We start from the raw sequence: 18,668 nt of genomic DNA, 5'->3' as shown, positions 1-18,668 counted from the left end.
ACATATTCAACATTTGCAGAATCAAATAACATACACAAAAAGGTCACCAATGACATACATTAGAAAGCAATCGTCAAAGTAATGGCAGATTCTAAGTCCTTGTAAAGATGAGATGATTATACAAAAGTCATCTTGAAATGTGCCAGCCCAAAGTTCTAGGAAGAAGTCTCATTTTCTGGCCAAGAAGAGATGCTCCTTTAACAAATAGTCAACTGAAGCAAATTAAACAACTTGTCCATATACAGCCAGCCAATCCGTCGAAGAAAGGTCACTCAATGTTTTGTACTGAAACAAGAAGCACTGTATTTCAAGAATTCTAAATTATCCTACAATTGTCAGAGCAAATTTCATCAGAGGAATGCTAAAGAAGGTATTGCTCTTCAGTAATTTCAGTGGTGTCTAACTACTGCTGTCCCTATTTGGGGTTTTCATGGCAAAGATAATGGAATGGTTTCCCATTTCCTTCTTCAGCTCATTTTACAGATGAGGAAACAAAGGCAAACAGGATAAAGGTATCTGCCCAGGGTCATATAGCCAGTACATGTCTGAAATCACATTTAAACTCAGGTCTTCCTCATTCCAGGCTCAGCTCTATTCACTATGTCAACTGGCTGCCCAAAGAAGGTAGAGAAGAGGAATCTATGGTGCCTACTGGCCACCAGGAAATTTTTGCTCCCTTCTCAAAGATTTGTCACATTTTTGGTGCATACTCTTCCTCTGTATGCTGACTTCTGCTCTAATCTGTTTGCTCCAACACCCCAGTCTCCTACTTCCTCAATATCCTCCACTCTCAAGACATATTCTTCCACTACATATAAGTTGTATAATGACAAGTCATCCACTTTGTCTCACCATTCACAAGAATTCCACTTCCAAGATCAAGAGGACTGAAATTCCTTTATATAACTAAAACCTCCCATCATTCCATTTTACCCTGTGCTTCACTTACTCCAAACCTATTGATGGCCCTCACAGAGATTTTCTGCCTTTCCTCAGTATTCTCCCAGGCCACCACTTCTATTCCAGCTTTATGTTGTTCCCTTTTCAACCTTGACCCTAAATAATTAATGAATTCATCTCTATACTATCCTCTATTCTTCAATCCTTTGTTCCTCAAGTACTGTATACTGTCAGTAAATTTGTATTTATCTCCCTATTAGTGCCTTGGAGCATATTTTCAAGTATTCCTTTATTTCTTTACAATATATCCTTTTAGGGAGAATTTTCCACCAATGAAGAGGAAATTAGAGAAATAATGAATTACTTTATGCCAATAAATTTGATAACCTAAGTGAAATGGATGACTACCTACAATATATCCTTTTACCAAGTAAATATCTGTGCAAATTCACTGTATATATAGGATATAAATCAATCAATAAGTATTTATTAATTACTATGTACCAATCATTGTGCTAAGTGCTAATGATATAAGAAAGAATGATATCAGTGAAATTTTACATAAATACATTTTCTTGCTCTACCATGTTTTCTTATTCAGTCATTATTCATATTATCCATACAAATGCTTCTTAAAATAGTTTTGCAATCAAAATTGCCTATTTTATGTTTTATAATTCCCTCTTTCCTTAGTGAGGCTATGATTTCTTACCTTAGTCATTATGTGACTACTTAGTCTCATTTTCTCTTAACTTTTAAAACGGTATAACATTTATAGTATATTTGCCTAGTCATTTCGAGTCTGATATGGGATATGACGGAAGTCAGGGTGGGATAGAAGCAAAAACATTCAATTTATTACACCGAATGAACAGCCATGTGCAAATTACAATGTCCTTGGAGCCACAGTAAAAGGACTAGAGTTTGTGGCCTCTACAATTCCTTTGAATGCTAGGTCTTTGTTCCCATGTTGCTTAACCCTAATTTGTGCCAAATTAGATGGATTTATAAGTGGATTCTCTCAAACTTACAAAAAGCATCTAATATCTCTGCTACACAAATTATTTCCTCTTTAAGAAAATATACGATCAAACGTTTGGTTTTTTTTTAATAACAAATATAGTCTATGTACTTAAACCAGACAAGAATAAAGCAAAAGATGAGAATTACAGACCAATATAAGTAATAAATATTGATTGCAAATTTTTAAATGTATTCCTTCCAGAAAGGGACCCACATGTGCCAAAATGTTTGTGGCAGCCCATTTTGTAGTGGCAAGAGATTGGAAGGTGAATGGATGCCCATCAATTGGAGAATGGCTGAATAAATTGTGGTATAAGAATGTTTGGAATATTATTGTTTGGTAAGAAATGACCAGCAGGATAATTTCAGAGAGGCCTGGAGAGACTTACAGAAACTGATGCTGAGTGAAATGAGGAGGACCAAAAGATCATTATACACGGCAACAATACTATACAATGATCAGTTCTGATGGAGTGGCTCTCTTCAACAATGAGATGATTCAAACCAGTTCCAACTATTCAGAAGTGAAGAGAATCAGCAACACTCAGAGAGAGAATTATGGGAAATGAGTGTGAACTACAACATAGCATTTCCACACTTTCTGTTATTGTTCACTTACATTCTTGTTTTCCTTCTCAGATTTTTTTTCTTTCTTTCTAGATCAGATTTTTCTTATATGCAAGATAACTGTATAAATATGTACACATATATTGGATTTAACATATACTTTAACATATTTAACATGGATTGGACTACCTGTCATTTAGGGGAAGGAGTGGGGGGAAAAAGGAGAAAAGTTGGAACAAAAGGTTTTGCAAGATCTGGAATTATGCCCAAAAAATTATCAAATTGTGCATACCCTTTGATCCAGCAGTGTTTCTATTGGGCTTATATCCCAAAGAAATACTAAAGAAGGGAAAGGGACCTGTATGTGCCAAAATGTTTGTAGCAGCCCTGTTTGTAGTGGCTAGAAACTGGAAAATGAATGGATGCCCATCCATTGGAGAATGGCTGGGTAAATTGTGGTATATGAATGTTATGGAATATTATTGTTCTGTAAGAAATGACCAGCAGGATGAATACAGAGAGGACTGGCGAGACTTACATGAACTGATGCTAAGTGAAATGAGCAGAACCAGGAGATCATTATACACTTCGACAACGATATTGTATGAGGACATATTTTGATGGAAGTGGATTTCTTTGACAAAGAGACCTGAGTTTCAATTGATAAATGATGGACAGAAGCAGCTACACCCAAAGAAAGAACACTGGGAAACGAATGTGAACTATCTGCATTTTTGTTTTTCTTCCCGGGTTATTTATACCTTCTGAATCCAATTTCTCCCTATGCAACAAGAGAACTGTTCGGTTCTGCAAACATATATTGTATCTAGGATATACTGCAACATATCCAACATATAAAGGACTGCTTGCCATCTAGGGGAGGGGGTGGAGGGAGGAAAGGAAAAAAAAAATCGGAACAGAAACGAGTGTCAATATAAAGTAATTATTAAATAAAAATTTAAAAAAAAGAGAAGAAAAAAAAAGGTTTTGCAAGGGTCAATGTTGAAAAATTACTCAGGCATATGTAAATAAAAAGCTATAATAATAATTTAAAAATAAAATAAATGTAATCCTTCCAAAAAGACTAGAGCTATCAAAATACTGTTCATTGGAATCAGAATGGCTTTACACCAGGGATGCAAGCAAGTTTCAACACTAGAAAAAAATCAACAGATAGTATCGTATTAAAAAAAAAACAAAGCACTCCAAATGATGTGATTATATCATTAGGTGCAAAAGAAGCTTTTGACAAAGTACAACACTTATTTATGCTAAAAACCCCACAAAGAACCTAAATACAAAGGTCATTTTATTAATATTAGTACCAAAGGTTAGTATTATTTGAAATGAGGAAATATTATATCTTTTGCAGTAAATACGAGAATAAAGCAAAGACATCCATTTTCGTCACTGCTATTTGACACATAAATAAAATTGCTAGTAGTAACAAGAAAAATAAATAAATCAAAGAGAAAACACAAATAAAGAGCAGGCAAAATTATGTACTAATAACATAAATTTATGTGCTAATGACATGATAGTTTATTTAGAAAATCTCAGAGGACCAACTAAGAAACTAAAACAAAAAGCAGCAAATAAACCCACAAAACCCAAGAGTATTTCTATATACCAACAAGAAAATAAAGGAATAAAAAAAACAATCGAAAGGCAAGAAGTCCTATTCAAATGCATAAAATGGAAGTCAATCTACCAAAAAAAAAAATTCAAGGAATATCAAAATCAAATTGATTTCAAAACATTATTTGACAAAACCCTGAAGGACTAAAATAACCGGAAGAATATTCACTACTAACATTTGGTCATATTCATATAATAAACACAATAATGCTGCCTAAATATATTTACGAGGTTAATGTTGTACCGAATTACAAAGAGAATACTTTGTAGATCTAGGTAAAATAACACAATTTATTCTGAGGATAGAAAAGTTTAGAGTTTCAATGGAAATGATTATAATTTAAAAGATATATTATTCAGGCTAAAAAGATATTTATTAAACAGAAGCACCATGCCAAAAACTTTATAACCCCAAAGCTAGTAATCAGCAGATGAAATAACCTCCAAGGTCCTTTGAGTATTTTATGTTTTGTTCTAAGCTATCTTCACACTACAACAGTTTATAGTCTAAGACACCTCTTTGTTCTAACATCTCATGTTCTATGTTTCAAAACCCCTTTCAACTTTGACACTCTCAATTCCATGTTTTAAGGGCTTTCCTAGTTGTGACATTCTGTTTTGTTATTATCAGCAACTCAGCTTGGTCCATGAATATCATGCTTCCTCCAGGATAAAATCATCACCTGAAATCTTATCATCCTGCAGATTGAGCTTTGATCTGAAATATGTTCTCAAAAACTCTTAGTTGCCAATATCCACAGACTGGAGAGCTGGAAAGCAGAGCAAAAATTTCCTCCCAAAGTCTTCCTTTACATAGTGTTCAACTCTTAAATTTTCTTTTATCTACTTTGCTTGGTTTGGACTCCACAAACATCATTTTCCTACCCCGGGTACCAGGTAGTGGTTTCCCCCCCACACACTCTGCTCTTCAGCTTTTTGCTTCCTTTTGTCTCTTCATTAGATGACAAGCAATACATTTCTTCTTATTTATTTATACCACCAATATGAAGCACATAATCTGGAACATGGCAGGTATTTAATAAATGTTTACTGATTATTGACTAAGGTACCTCTTAGCTCTGACATTCACAATTCTGCTTTCTAAGAATCCAAAGCAGATTTTTGTTCTGTTACTTAAAAAAAAAGAAAAAGGGTCTCATTGGTATTTTTTGCTTTTTTTGCCTATGTTTTGCTATATCCCTTCCCCTTTATGCCTTCTAGTGAGCTTCACTTATAACAAAGAATGTTTTGGGAAAAAAAATGGAAGAAAGGAAAAAAAGAATGAGCAATACTAATCATTGCATCAAAAAGAGACAGTATATGTAACTTTACAAAACTAGGCAAGATATAAAATTTATTTGAAGAAACAAAAGGTCTAGAATCTCAAGGGAAATTTTCTCAAAGTAGGGATAAAAAGAGAATAGTATCTCCAGAAACAAATCATATTTTAAGGCAGTAAATATCAAGTCTATTTGGTACTGGCTAAAAAATGGAAAGGTAAATCAGTAGAACAGAAGACATTAGTTAGGCAGGAATCAACAACAGCTGAACTCAATAAGAGAATGTTTGATAAAACTGAGAATATAAATTACCTGGGGAAGAACTTTTAATTTTACAAGAACTGCTGGGAAAATGGAAATGATTTAGCAGAATTTATATTTCGATCAAAATCTTACACTATATACTAGAGCAAATTCAAAATGGAAACTTATCATTTTGTAATACTATGTTAGCTTTGGTACTCACACCTCATAAATACCCTCCTGTCTCTGATCGAAAGGGCTGGAAGGCAGAGCCAAAACATCCTTCCAAAACCTCCATTTAAGAAGGACTCCCAGCCTAGTCATCTCTTATTCCATTTCCTATCAGCTTTCACTCCTTGCCCTGGACTTCACAATATCCCGTTTTGGTTACCCCCTCCACCCCACTATTCAGCTTCCTTTTGTGTATTGTCTACTCCTATAAGTTTTTAAGCTTCTTAAGGGCATGGACTGTCTTTCTTTTTTATATTTCTATCCCTACCACTTAGCACTGTGCCAGGCACATAGAAGACATTCAATAAACAGTTGGATGGAAGAATTCTTAATCAAGGAAGGGATAAAGGCAATCATAAAACATAAAAAATATATCATCTTGATTACATGAAATTGAAGTTTTGCGAAAACAAAATCAATCCTACTAGCATAAAAGGGGGCACCTTCAAGTGGGGAAGAAAAACTTTTTTATACTTAACATCTAAGATAAAAGCCAATTAATCAAGATTTGCACACATATTTGCATTAGTTCCCTATATAAGACCAAGGGCAATTCTTCAATGAACAAGCAATCAATGAATATGTTCAAAGACTTCTTAAAAGAAGCTCAAGCTATTGCTAGCCACATAAGACATAGCTTTAAATCACAAATAATCATAGAAATATAAATCTAAGAATATCTTTGTGATCAATAAGGAAGAAATAGTCCATATTTGACAGACTCTTGAAAGACAAGCACATTTACTACTGGTAAAACTATGAAATGATCTAGCCATTCTGGAAAGCAATCTGGAAAAATATCCAAAAGGTCACTACCCTTTCAGTCAACAATACCACTGTGAGGCATATACCCCTAAAACAAGTCACAGAAAAACCAAAAGAACGCATATGTACATAAATATTTATAACAGTACCGTTTTATTGAAGCAAAAAACTACAAACAAAATGAATGCCCATCAGGTAAGGAATGGTTACACAAATTACTGCATGTGAAAATGAAGGAATAATATTAGGCCACAAGAAACCAAAATAACTGAGGTTTTACCCAACAAATTACATTTCCATAAAAGATGGAAATATTAAATTTGAGAAGGACTTCAGAAAGACACATATGCTAATTTACTAGTGTGAATTGGGCCAATCATTCTAGACAGCAATTTGGAATTAGGACCCAGAAATTCCATTGACAGACATGCATTCCGAGGAGACTGAAGATAGAAAAAAGGTTACATATACATCACAATCATCATAACAGTGCTTTTGATGGCAGCAAAAAACTAGAAACAAAGTAGATGACTATTAACAGGGAATAACTAAACAAACTCTGTCACATTAGAATATTATTACATAATTACTAAGTCATTTTCAGTCACATGCAACTCTTTTGCTGAGTACAATTTGGGGTTTTGTTGGCAAAGATACTGGAGGGTTTTGCCATTTCTTACCCTAGCTCATTTTACAGATGAAGAAACTGAGGCAAACAGGGTAAAGTGATTTACCCAGAGTCACAAAGGCTAGTAGGTGCCTGGGACCAGATTTGAACCGAAGATGATGACTTCTTTATTTGCTTTATACTAAAGTTAGTTCATATCTACCATGGGCCTTTCCATAGTGTGTACAATGCTTTTAATTATCCACAGACTGCTGCATTACAAGGCTTGGAGCCAAACAATAAATATGGAGAGAAAGTCAGCGTTCAAAAGATGAGTTTTTGTTTGAAGAAAAAGCTTGGGAATAGTAAAGGAGCCTGACAATTTCCAAAAGGCAAGCCCATCCTGCTCTCCTCCTCCAGGTTAATTCTGGGCCCAAACTATTTAAATCACTGTACCTTTCTTTGTATTCTAATTCTCTCCGTGTCTCTGTCTCTGTCTTTCTCATATTAAACATTCACATACAAAGATGGATGTGCTCTGCTGGTCACTCATTCAACACAGTGAATTTCACACTCTGGACAAGAGCCATTATTTATGTACTTATTTTTTCCCCTGTGGATAGCTAGGACAAATGTTTTTGAGTGACAAGAGATGCCTTCCAAGAAATTCTGGGATGTCTTAGGAATACACATCACCAATATGATGTCACCCACCAGGTGATATAACTCACCAGGGATAGCAAATAACTTAGGATGTTCTCCATGACAATGGCCAATACCTTTGGTGAACATACATTTCTCTGTTTTATATCTTGCCTGATGGACTAAAGAATCATAGAACCAGCTGACTTCTGATGCTCTACCTTTCAAAGAACTTTGAATAATTTTGAGGTATTCAATGGGAGAGATGTGGTTGAGAGTCTTAAAGGGAGTGTTTTTTCTCTTCCACATCAAATGCTTTTTACAAATAAGCCACTGATATGACATAAATGAGACCTTATATTTTGTACAACTTCCAGGCAATAATAAACATAGTTAATCTTATTAGTCTCTTTCTATCTCCTGCATGAAGGTCCAAATCCAAAAAACTGTAGGGTTTATGCACTTTCAGTTCAAGCATATGACCTAGCAATAAAAAATAGATCTTTTGTTGTAAAAAAGATCATTTTCTGGTTGACACTGCCTTTCAGCCACAAGAGCCTTTTGGTTGGCAGGACGAACCTCTGGCAGCTGCATTTTTCATTCGTATTTGAACAGACTGATCCCATGTTATTAGAGCTCCTGATTAAGCTCTTTAAATAAAAAAAGTCAATGTTGAAAGAGGAAACCACTGTAGTTAAGCTCTATGTAAACGAGTAATAGGCAAACCTCTGGAGGTTTGAAAGTTTGGTTTGGATAAGTCCCTAAATCTATTCGAACCAATTTCAATGGAAAAATCACCTGCCACAAGGTTGGCAGGGCTTTAGGGTTTCGACAGAATCTGACATAGCTTCTGAAAATAGTCCTGTCCAATCCTCAGCCAAAGGTAAAAATATCTATAATGAAAAGGTCAGGAATGACTCGCACAATATAAAACACATTCACTGTTTGATTCTGTGTAAGACTGTTTATATGTTTCCTACTTTAAGATGCTTTTGGCATGCATCCAGGATGTAAATTAATTATAATTTCAAGCAAAAGAAAAGTTTTTCATATGTTGAAAATGCAAGAATTAAACCAGGAAAGAGGCTTCTTGATAACCTTACATGGTTTAACTGAAGTGAATCCATACATACTCACAGGTATACAAACACAAGGAAAAACATCTTCTGAAATATCAACTAGAAGCAAAAATAAACAATGTAACTGTCAAAAGGAAAATAGAGGACTAGATTAGATCACCTTCAAGGGTTTCATTTTCTGTTCTGATAAAAGAAAATAGCTGAGACTCGAGAGAAAATGCACCCTTAATCAATAGACTATTGAGGAAGCATTCTGTGCGTTAATATAAAATAATTTTGGCCATGTCTTGATTTCAACAAACAAGCCAAACCTACCCAAAGCCAACACCTGACTATGTTTCTCAATCAATGTTAAATAGCAGTAATTTTCCAAAATGGTTTTCTCTGAAATTATATCTTTCAATACCCTCTGCTCTTCATGACAAATGAGCTATCTATATGCTTAATCAGTTCCTTCCTCTCCATGTTACTCCTTGAGAAAACTCTTACTCCTTCAGTAAAACAACCTCAGACTAGTTGCGTCTCCTGTTCCTCCCCTGTTTTCTTATCCTAGCAGAACAGATAGGCGGTGATATATTGAGAGGAGAAGGAAAAGCACCAAAAGAAAAGGAAAGGATTTATTTTTGTTGTTAATTTTATTGATCTAACATCTGACATTTAGGTGTACTTCCTCATTTTAACTCTGATTATCCTTTACTGAAAAAGGCTTGGGAAAAATGAGTTTATATCCCTTGGGATTAAGTAAGTCTCTTGTGTTTCTGTTCCCGTTTCAGAAATGATTATCTTAATAGGAAGGAGTAGCAGATTAGAACTATACAATTGCCCTGCAGCAGAAACCTTCAATCTTTTTTGAATTGCTTAGAAAAGATTCCCTTCATAAATATAATTGATAATTACTTCTTCCTCACTCCTTTTTCCCCATAGGACAAGGAAACTCCAGGTGTTGATCCTTGCTTGACAGGGTGCTAATGTCATTAACATTCTGTCACTACTTCCTGTCAATGTGTTAATAGGAGCACTGTGCTCAGCCACTCCCCGTCCTCTATTTCAGAGAACTGAGTTAGCCCTCAGTCAATCAAAAAGCTAAGCTGATTTCTGACAACAGACATTTCTGCTACAGACAAACCCCCCCCCCCAAAAGCCCAAAAACAAAAAACAAAAAACAAAAACAAAACCAGAAAAGACATAGCAAAATGTTTGCTGACAAAATCAAAGCAATAACGTTAATGGAATTTTAAGGCAGTTTATGATGTAAAGAATGCACACCAAGGCATATGAAAAACCTATTCCAGGAACACTGCTTAGGAAAATGGTCCTCCATCATATCAGGAGAAGCAAGGGGCACAAAGGGACTTGATGAGATTAAAAGAGGAAGTCATATTCATAGTCACACTACTCAATTAGGCACTTCTAATTAAGAAGACCAAAATTACAAGGAATGAAGACAGGAATACTAACTGAATTCAAGTCAGTGAGAAAGTGGCCCAAACAATTAGCAAGCTGTTGTTAGCACAAATGCCCCCCCCCTTCTACCTAACTCAAACAGATCCTATTTTTCACATTTAACAAATTAGATACAATCAGACCTCTCATATTTGCACCAAGGAACACACGTACATTCACACACACACAATATATACATACATATATACACACACACACACACACACACACATATACATGCACACAATTTCTCATAGCCTCAGGGAATATAGAAGATGGTATCCAGCAACCTATGCGTTATGGGTAATTGAATTATAAGTGCAAACTTTGTGCATTATTGAAACCATCCTTTTAGAACCCTATTCTAGAGTGATGGCATTGGACCCGAGGTAATCATCTTGAACACTGAAGAACACTGTTACACATTAATGTGCTTTATTATGACAATGTTTAATTATGACCTATTCGACCTGATAGGTGTGTCACAGCACAGACTGCCATATATGAGCACATCTTGCCACTAACTTGGAGGATTGTCTTAGGTCTGTGTTCTCAGCTGAGCAAGGAGTCTAGGAAACTCTCTAAGATCCTTTCCTATTTCAAAATGACATGGTTCTGAGACTTCTAGAGGTGTTGCATGTAGAATCCTTCTGCCCATGAACTCATAAAACATTTGTCTTCCTGATGAGAATGCATGATCGTGGGCTATGGTAGCCATATATGACACCTAATTACAAACATGTGCAGATCTCCAGTAGTCTATATGCTTATAGTAAGTCTTTTTGAGGGGAAGTTACTTCTATAATGATACCCAATTTAATTAATCAAAGACAATCGATCAAATGACACAAGGGGTAGATGGGTTAGGCAGCCATTAGGAAATACAAACCACACTGCATTTGCAGTCTGGTGTCCTGAATTAAAATTTAGTCTGGGCACTTGCTACCTAAAGTCATTTTATTTCTCTGGGCTTCAGTTTCCTTTTTTGTAAATGAGGGGATTGAGGCAGATGGCCTCTCAAGTCCCTTTCATTTCTAAACCTATGATTCAGAGAAAACTGCAACATGGAGAATCACAGCCTTAATTTTAAGATAGGTTCAAACACTATAAAGTTGTCAAACTCTACATCTAATGTGTCATCCCTGAGTAGGTGTCTCAGCCATTCAATGTAGACAGACACACAAGGGGCTTACTTGTGTGCTTATTTCTTCTCATGCTAGTTACCCAAGGGGGTTTCCAAGATAAGAACGCATTTTTTGGAGGGTGGGCTGAGTTGTAACAGCCTGAATCAATAATTTCTACTTTAGCAAACAACTCACTCAATTCAATACTCCAACTATTTCTGTGTAATAAATCGCTACATGTTTTATTTTGTCTTTTTTTTATGCCATGCAAAGTAACAGTCCCATACATTTTAATATAGTTTCCAATCCCCTTGTGGACAAACAGTCACACTTTAGTGCCACTTAAATGAAGAATAACCATTCATCTGTAACTTGCAGATACACAAGGCACTGTATTTTCATTTTTAAATGCCTTAATTACCTGCATATAAAGTGAGAAATAAAATAAGAAGCCCAGGCCAAGTTCATAGGGGTTTGAAATTACTTTTCTTTTACTAAATGAACAAGAAGAGCTTCTCAGTATTGCAAGCTGTTGTGTGGCTATAGGCCAACCGTTTAAAAAAATGTTAACAATGAAAGGATCAGAATTCAAAGACACGAAGAAAGTAACAGAATCAAAAAGAGGACAAAGTAGGAGGTGCTGGCTGCCATCAATTAATGGCATCAATGCAAAAGGACCAAATTAGTCATAAAACAAATATGAACTTCATGATGGATGGGCATCCTTTGACAGAACTATCAATTCGTTTCACTGATCCCACCCCATGAAAGACTAGACTTTCACTGTCCTGAAAAATCCACCCACATTATCTGCTAAGACTTAGCATTCCTTACCATATCCTGGGCACATAAATAGTAATTCATCAACTTAAGTCATTAAAGGAGAAACAAAAAGAGAAGCAACTTTTCTACATTCTCCAGCATCATTAGGTGATCATTCTGATGTAACTGCAGCTCAGTAACACTGATCTCAAGTTGAAGAAAAAGAGGAAACTGAAACAGAAAAGGAGCAACAGCTTTAACCTTTAAAAAAGATGACTGTCATGCACTTCTTAAAACAATTGACTTATTATCAGATAAAGAATAAAGAACATTTCTTTCTTCCCTTTGGAAACAAAAAATGGTGACATCAATCTACAATTCAGGATATCCATGAATACCCAGAGGAGTAGGACATGGTTTTAGCATTTTTGAAAACCAGGCCAGAAGACAAACTAGAGAGAAGGGTCTTGTCAGAGGAAAAAGGAAGCAGTTCTTAGACTGGCTTTTCCAGAGAAGTCAAACTTTATAACACAAGGACCTTTTTGCTAAACAAATGCAATTTTCTCTAGCTTTGCTTTTGTTTCTATATATCTATACTGAGTTCTGCATGACCATGTAAACTATCAACATGATCAAGCCTGTATACACACACACACACTCACACATTCATAAGAGAGTCAGAAAGACTCTGATGTCCAGCCATACAGAACCACATGTACATATAGACACACAGAATTTCATGATTCTCTCAGAATATCCCATATGTAGAAATCATTTGCTAAATCTTACTGCTTCTTCCTTTCAGCATCTCTTGCATTTGACCCCTTTTCTCTACTCACATGGTTATCACTTTAGTTCAGGTCCTAATCACAACTCATCAAAATTATCGCAACAGTTTCATCATGGGTTTTCCTACCTCAAGTCTGTCTCTACTTTCCTTTCTCTATATATCAGGACCAAAGTCATTTTCCTTAAGTATAGGTTTGACCATGTGATTCCTCTACTCAATCAGCTCCTCATTGCTTTTTATTGCCTCTAGAACAAAATACAAACTCCTCCCTTTAACTTTTAAAGCCCTTTACCACCTGACCCCAAACAACGTTTCCAGCCTCTTTGGACATTTTATAGTCATATTTATGACTATACCCCGTACCACACTCTACGATCCATCCAAATCAGCCTTCTCTTCCCCTCACACAGGATACTCTCCCATTTCTCTGCTTTTGCATTCCCACTGAATGAACTCTCTCCTCACCCCGCTCCCCCACCCACCTCACAGGACCCCTTTCTTATTTTAAGATGTAACTCAGAACTATCTTCTGCTTCCCCTTCCCCTCCCTCCTTGAGCTTTCCCTTTTAAATCCCTTTAAATTTAACTAGGTTGTATACATTTGTACTTACCCCTTATTTTCGCACTGCAGATATTTTTTAAGTCACCTGCTATCTCTTCCACTTGAATATAAGCTGATTGGGAGTAGAGATTGTTTCAGTCTTTATGATTATAGCCTAAATGCCCTGGACAGTACCTGACCCATGAGAAGTGCTTAATCAACACTTGTTGATTGAACCCTCTCAATACAAACCTTCAGGGTTTCTAACCGTGTTATGATTTCTCTTCTCAGTATAGAATTTCAGTAGAAAAACTTTCTACCTAAACAACAGACTGAGGACCACAGGAAGGTGTTTGAGACAATGCAAAGTGGCAGCAGTGCTACTCTATGAATGGCAAACCCTTCGATAAAAACCAACACTGAAAAGGCTCTTTTGGCTGCTACTAAAATCTAGTCAGGATAAAAAGGAAAATGTAAAGAAGACTTGAATAAGCTCATGAAGTTAGAGCTGGCCCCATTTCCCCCATGAGATAAGAAAGGATATGGTCATCTTTTCCACAAACTTGTCATGTTTGTCTTCTGTCTTAGGGAATTTTTTAATGTCACATTCCAAGCGAGTGATCTGTTGCTCCATGGCATCAAGGTTGCTCTTGAGAGTTTGAGCTGAAACTGAAGAAGAAGGTACAGAGTTAGAGGGACATTTTCATCAGCTGTTCAACTATGATGACAACCCAAGGTAAAGCAACTGGCCTTTTTAAGGTAGACAAGAGTCCCATTAAAAACTCATTTTTCTGCATTATACCCTATAACAATTCTACTCTTCATAAAATAAGTAAAAATGTATAATATACTATACCAAATCATCATGTTTAATGAGAGATTGTTACCTTTTATTCAGCCATTAGTCCAAATGAATTCATTTCTATTTAAATTTATTGATGGAAATTCTAATATTTCATTCTTTAAAATCTAATTTGAAGATTAAAGAGAAACTATGGTTCAAACAAATCTTATTAATGCATGTACTTGGCTAAATAAATGATTTAATATTAAACTATATCAAATCTTTTTCTTTTATTGAAAACCAAAAGCTATCAACGTTTCTTTTTTTTGCATCTTCAAAACCTGCAAATATTGAAAAAAAAAATGAAATGCTGAACAGAGAGAATTTGCAGACAGACGCACACATACATGCACACACACACACACACACACACACGACTTCAGTATAGCAGCTAATACAATAATCCATTCTTGTTCATTATCACTAACACTATTTAGCACTTTTCTTCTTTTATTTTCTTTGAAAATGAAACTTTTCAACAACTGCATTCCAACTGCAGAAAAATATCCCATTTCCAGCTTTCCTGGAAAGGTTTCCCCTTAGTCCTCTCCGCAAATAGCATGTTCTTACCACATGACTACCAGTTTGATGACAAGACATATTTGTCAATTTGAGTATTTGGGGATTTCTGCTAAATGAGCAGGGACGAATGGCATAAATGCTGGACAACTGGGCCTCGAAATTCAGGACTCGGAAAAACTCACACTAAGCAAAGGAAAGCAAAGCAGAATCACATTACAGTGCTTTCTTTTAGCTCAGGAGAAATGTTTGGCTTCTTCTGAGATACATAGAAGCATCAGAATAGAAAATTCCAGAGCCTGTCAGCCACCGCCCCCTCCCACCTCCCCCAGCACACACATTCCACTATTGCAACCAACTCTTTGGATATGAATTCCTCATTCTGACATGAACACCTTCATAACTCAAGAGAGAAATCGCCTGAAATAGACATGGAAGTTCAAGACACTGAAAATCAAACACCAACACCAAAGACAAATTATTTTTTGTATTAATCTGTCAGTTCCAATAGCAGTATCTGATTTAGTTTCATTTGCACAGATCTGACAAGCTTGGAAATGATTCTGTATTGGAGAAGTCTGAGGGAGTTTTGTCTTGTCAAAGCACTCCTAATGGCTCAGCAATCATTGCTGGCTTTATTTAAAAGATGTTTGGTAAGAAGGAAAACAAACTCTCTGACTTCAAAATTAAATCAATTTCTTTCAGGCAGGTGTGCCATGCATTGGGCTAATTATTCAAGGGGTCCATTCTTCTCTGCTGCTTGCCTGCAGACCCAAGAAACAATGATTACTTAGCTCACTTCTGTCGCAGAGAAGCCATTCTACAGTGGACTAAGGGTGCCTGGGCTCACTAAGGACATGGATGCTATAAAAAGACTGAGGACTTCACCCACTGCTCGTTTAGGAGTGAGATGTGCTCAAAAAACTCTTCAATACTAATAAGATATGAAAAAAATCAGCCAAATGACTTTCAACTTTCCTAAAAGTAAAGAAGAAACTACATTTTCCCATCTACCTATATGCACATATCTATACATACATATCTATAAGCACCCTCCCTACACCATCTCTTGCCCGGACCGTTATAATAACCACCAGAACGATCTCCCCACCTCAAGTTTCTCCTCATTCCAATCCACCACCCCGGAAAATAGCAAAGTGATTTCCTTAAACGCTTGACTACAAAACTTTCTCAATCAATAAACACCAAGGACTCTCTCTCTCTTGCCTCTAGAATCAAGATAAATATTGGCAGCTAGGTGGCTTAGTGGATAGCATACTGGCCTGGGCAACAGGAAAAGTTGAGTTTAAAATTCTGCCTCATATTGACTATGTAACCCAAAGCAAGTCAAAAGCTCTCCCAGATTCATTTTCATTATCTGTAAACTAGGATAATAACAACACTACTTTCATAGGGTTGCAAAGATGAATTAACATAAGTAAAGTACCTTGTAAAATTTAAAAAGCTATACGAATGCTACCTATGATCATCATAAATGAACTCCCATGGCAGACATTTCAAGTTCGTGGTCCCAATCTACCTCTGAACCCTTATTACCCAAAAATTTCTGTCCATACTCTGAGCCAACCAGATTGGCATTCTTATTGGTCTTCATACACAGTCCTTCATTTCCCAGCCCTGGGAAAATCTCTCATCTCTTTGCAGAGTCCACTCTAGCTCTTTTGTTTACACAAAGTCTTCAAGGATTCCCTCAGCAGCTGGCACTTTTCCCACAAAATTAGGCAGCAGGGATTTATTTGGTACACGCTTAGATACCTGCTGCTTTCCTCATAGGAATGCCCCCTCTTTTAAGGGGATCTCTATTCCTTAGCACAATAACTGGCACCTAAGGGAACTTAAGATATGCTTGTTGACTGATTGACACTCTGCCATTATCCCATTTTGCAGAAGAGAAAGAAATGAATGGAAGGTAAGAGCTAGTACTTATATAGTACTTTAAAAGCTGCCAAAGGTTTTTAATACATTATTTCATTTGAAATATGATAATGATAACCATATGATAACCCTGCGAGGTCATTATTAAGGATATTGGCCCGATTTTTAAGACAGGAAAACAGGTTAATAGGCACAATGCTTCAGCTCACAGCACTACTGAATATTGGAAGGGAGTTGTAAATGAAAGTTTTCCTTTCTTCCAGTTAGGCCCTGAATTCACTATACCATGCTGATTTCTCAAAGCTACCTTTTATTGCTGTGAGGAATCTGCCTAGCAACTTTACAAGGGAGGGGAAAGCAGCAGAGGAGCATTGCATTATCACAACAGGTAGCAAGACAAAATGGAGAGAGAAGTAGCCTTGGAGCAAAGAGATCCAGGTCGATTTCTGACACATCCTCTGAGCGATTTGGGGCAAGTCTCTTCACCAAATGAAGTTTCTGGATCATCATATGTAAAAATCGAGATTACATTATTACACAAAGAAGGAGCTTTATAAATCCAAAAGACCTGTAACAGGTAAATCTTTCAATATTATTTTAAACCTAGGCTGATATAAAGTAGGAAAATGTATTAACATTGTTAAGTAACAAAAGCCTCTCTTTGTTATACTTCCATTTTTCTCCCATTCTATGGAAAATTCCCTTCCCAAAGTCACTTTTCTGCTGCATAGAAGTTTTAACAAGTTCTGCCTTGCTGGAAAAGGGTTTGACTAAGGTCCTAATAGCAGACCACATATGCTTTCCAAGGCCTGGCCAAAGTTGGAGGAGCTGGCCACTTGGCAATGGATTCTTTGGCCATAAAAATCAACGAAATAAGGAAAATGCAAAATGGCCTCTAGTAGTAGGTGGATCCCTTCCATTTTTGTAGTGACAGTGATGAGTTGGTCAAAGAGGGCCCATAGTGCTAGGAAGCACATAGTGTTTAGATCATCTATGATTTAATGGTCGGTACTCTAAATGTGAAAGCCTTGTATAACAAGCAATCACACTAGAAGAGTTTCATTAAATCAGTTTTTAAATTCTCAATATATATAAACCAGAAGCAGGAAGATGCAACTAAACAAAAAGATATCTTACAGGTACACCTTGGAGAGACAAGGAAAGGAGCTGGTTTTATCATATACACCTTCAGTTAATCAGAAGCATTATTTTATGGGCTATTTGGTCATCTTATATTACAAAAGGCTGATAGATGAAAAGACTTCCACAAGTATCAAGTACAATTACTTCTAGATATTTTCAAAAGAACTTCATAAAAATAAATTGTAGCTTATCCAGTGACACTGGTTTCAAAGGACTACAATACTGAAATATTCTGGGGAGATACTCCAACTGAAATCAATGGTTTATAGGTAAGACTAGCAAGCCTGTTACTACTTTGTTCTTCCTATACATGTTCATTCACTCACTGGATAGAATCCCAACTGCTATGTTATTATTTATAGACTAATGGCATTAAGTGAAAAGATTTTGTTGAAATTGCCAAAAAATTTTACAGGGCTCATATCAGTATTTTAAACTGAATATTTCTGCTTTGTTTTTAAGTTTTAGAAAAGAATTTAGCCTCCAGGGTTTAGTGTCTTATGAAAGTAGGCATTGATCAATTTTAACATGCCTCATTTATCTGATTTTGTTCTCGTCTTTTCCTAATCTTAAACAAGATTAGACCACAAGAAACAAAATGAGTGGTTCAGTGAGAAAAGGAATAACATAT

General features: G+C 36.1%; 1 protein-coding gene across 4 annotated transcripts in view; it reads right to left on the bottom strand.

The window, feature by feature from the left end:
* The window catches only part of DIAPH2 (diaphanous related formin 2), a 737,850-nt gene that overhangs the window by 157,325 nt on the left and 561,857 nt on the right, over positions 1–18,668 (bottom strand). For all 4 annotated transcript variants that reach the window (XM_051967764.1, XM_051967765.1, XM_051967766.1 and 1 more), the window contains one exon: positions 14,181–14,304. In XM_051967764.1, the coding sequence (XP_051823724.1) occupies positions 14,181–14,304 (124 nt within the window). The remainder of the gene's footprint in view (positions 1–14,180; positions 14,305–18,668) is intronic.

Source organism: Antechinus flavipes, chromosome X, assembly GCF_016432865.1.
Source record: "Antechinus flavipes isolate AdamAnt ecotype Samford, QLD, Australia chromosome X, AdamAnt_v2, whole genome shotgun sequence".
Lineage (NCBI taxonomy): Eukaryota > Metazoa > Chordata > Mammalia > Dasyuromorphia > Dasyuridae > Antechinus > Antechinus flavipes.
The sequence above is the reverse complement of the archived record's forward strand: the minus strand, read 5'-3'. Positions and strand labels throughout refer to the sequence as shown.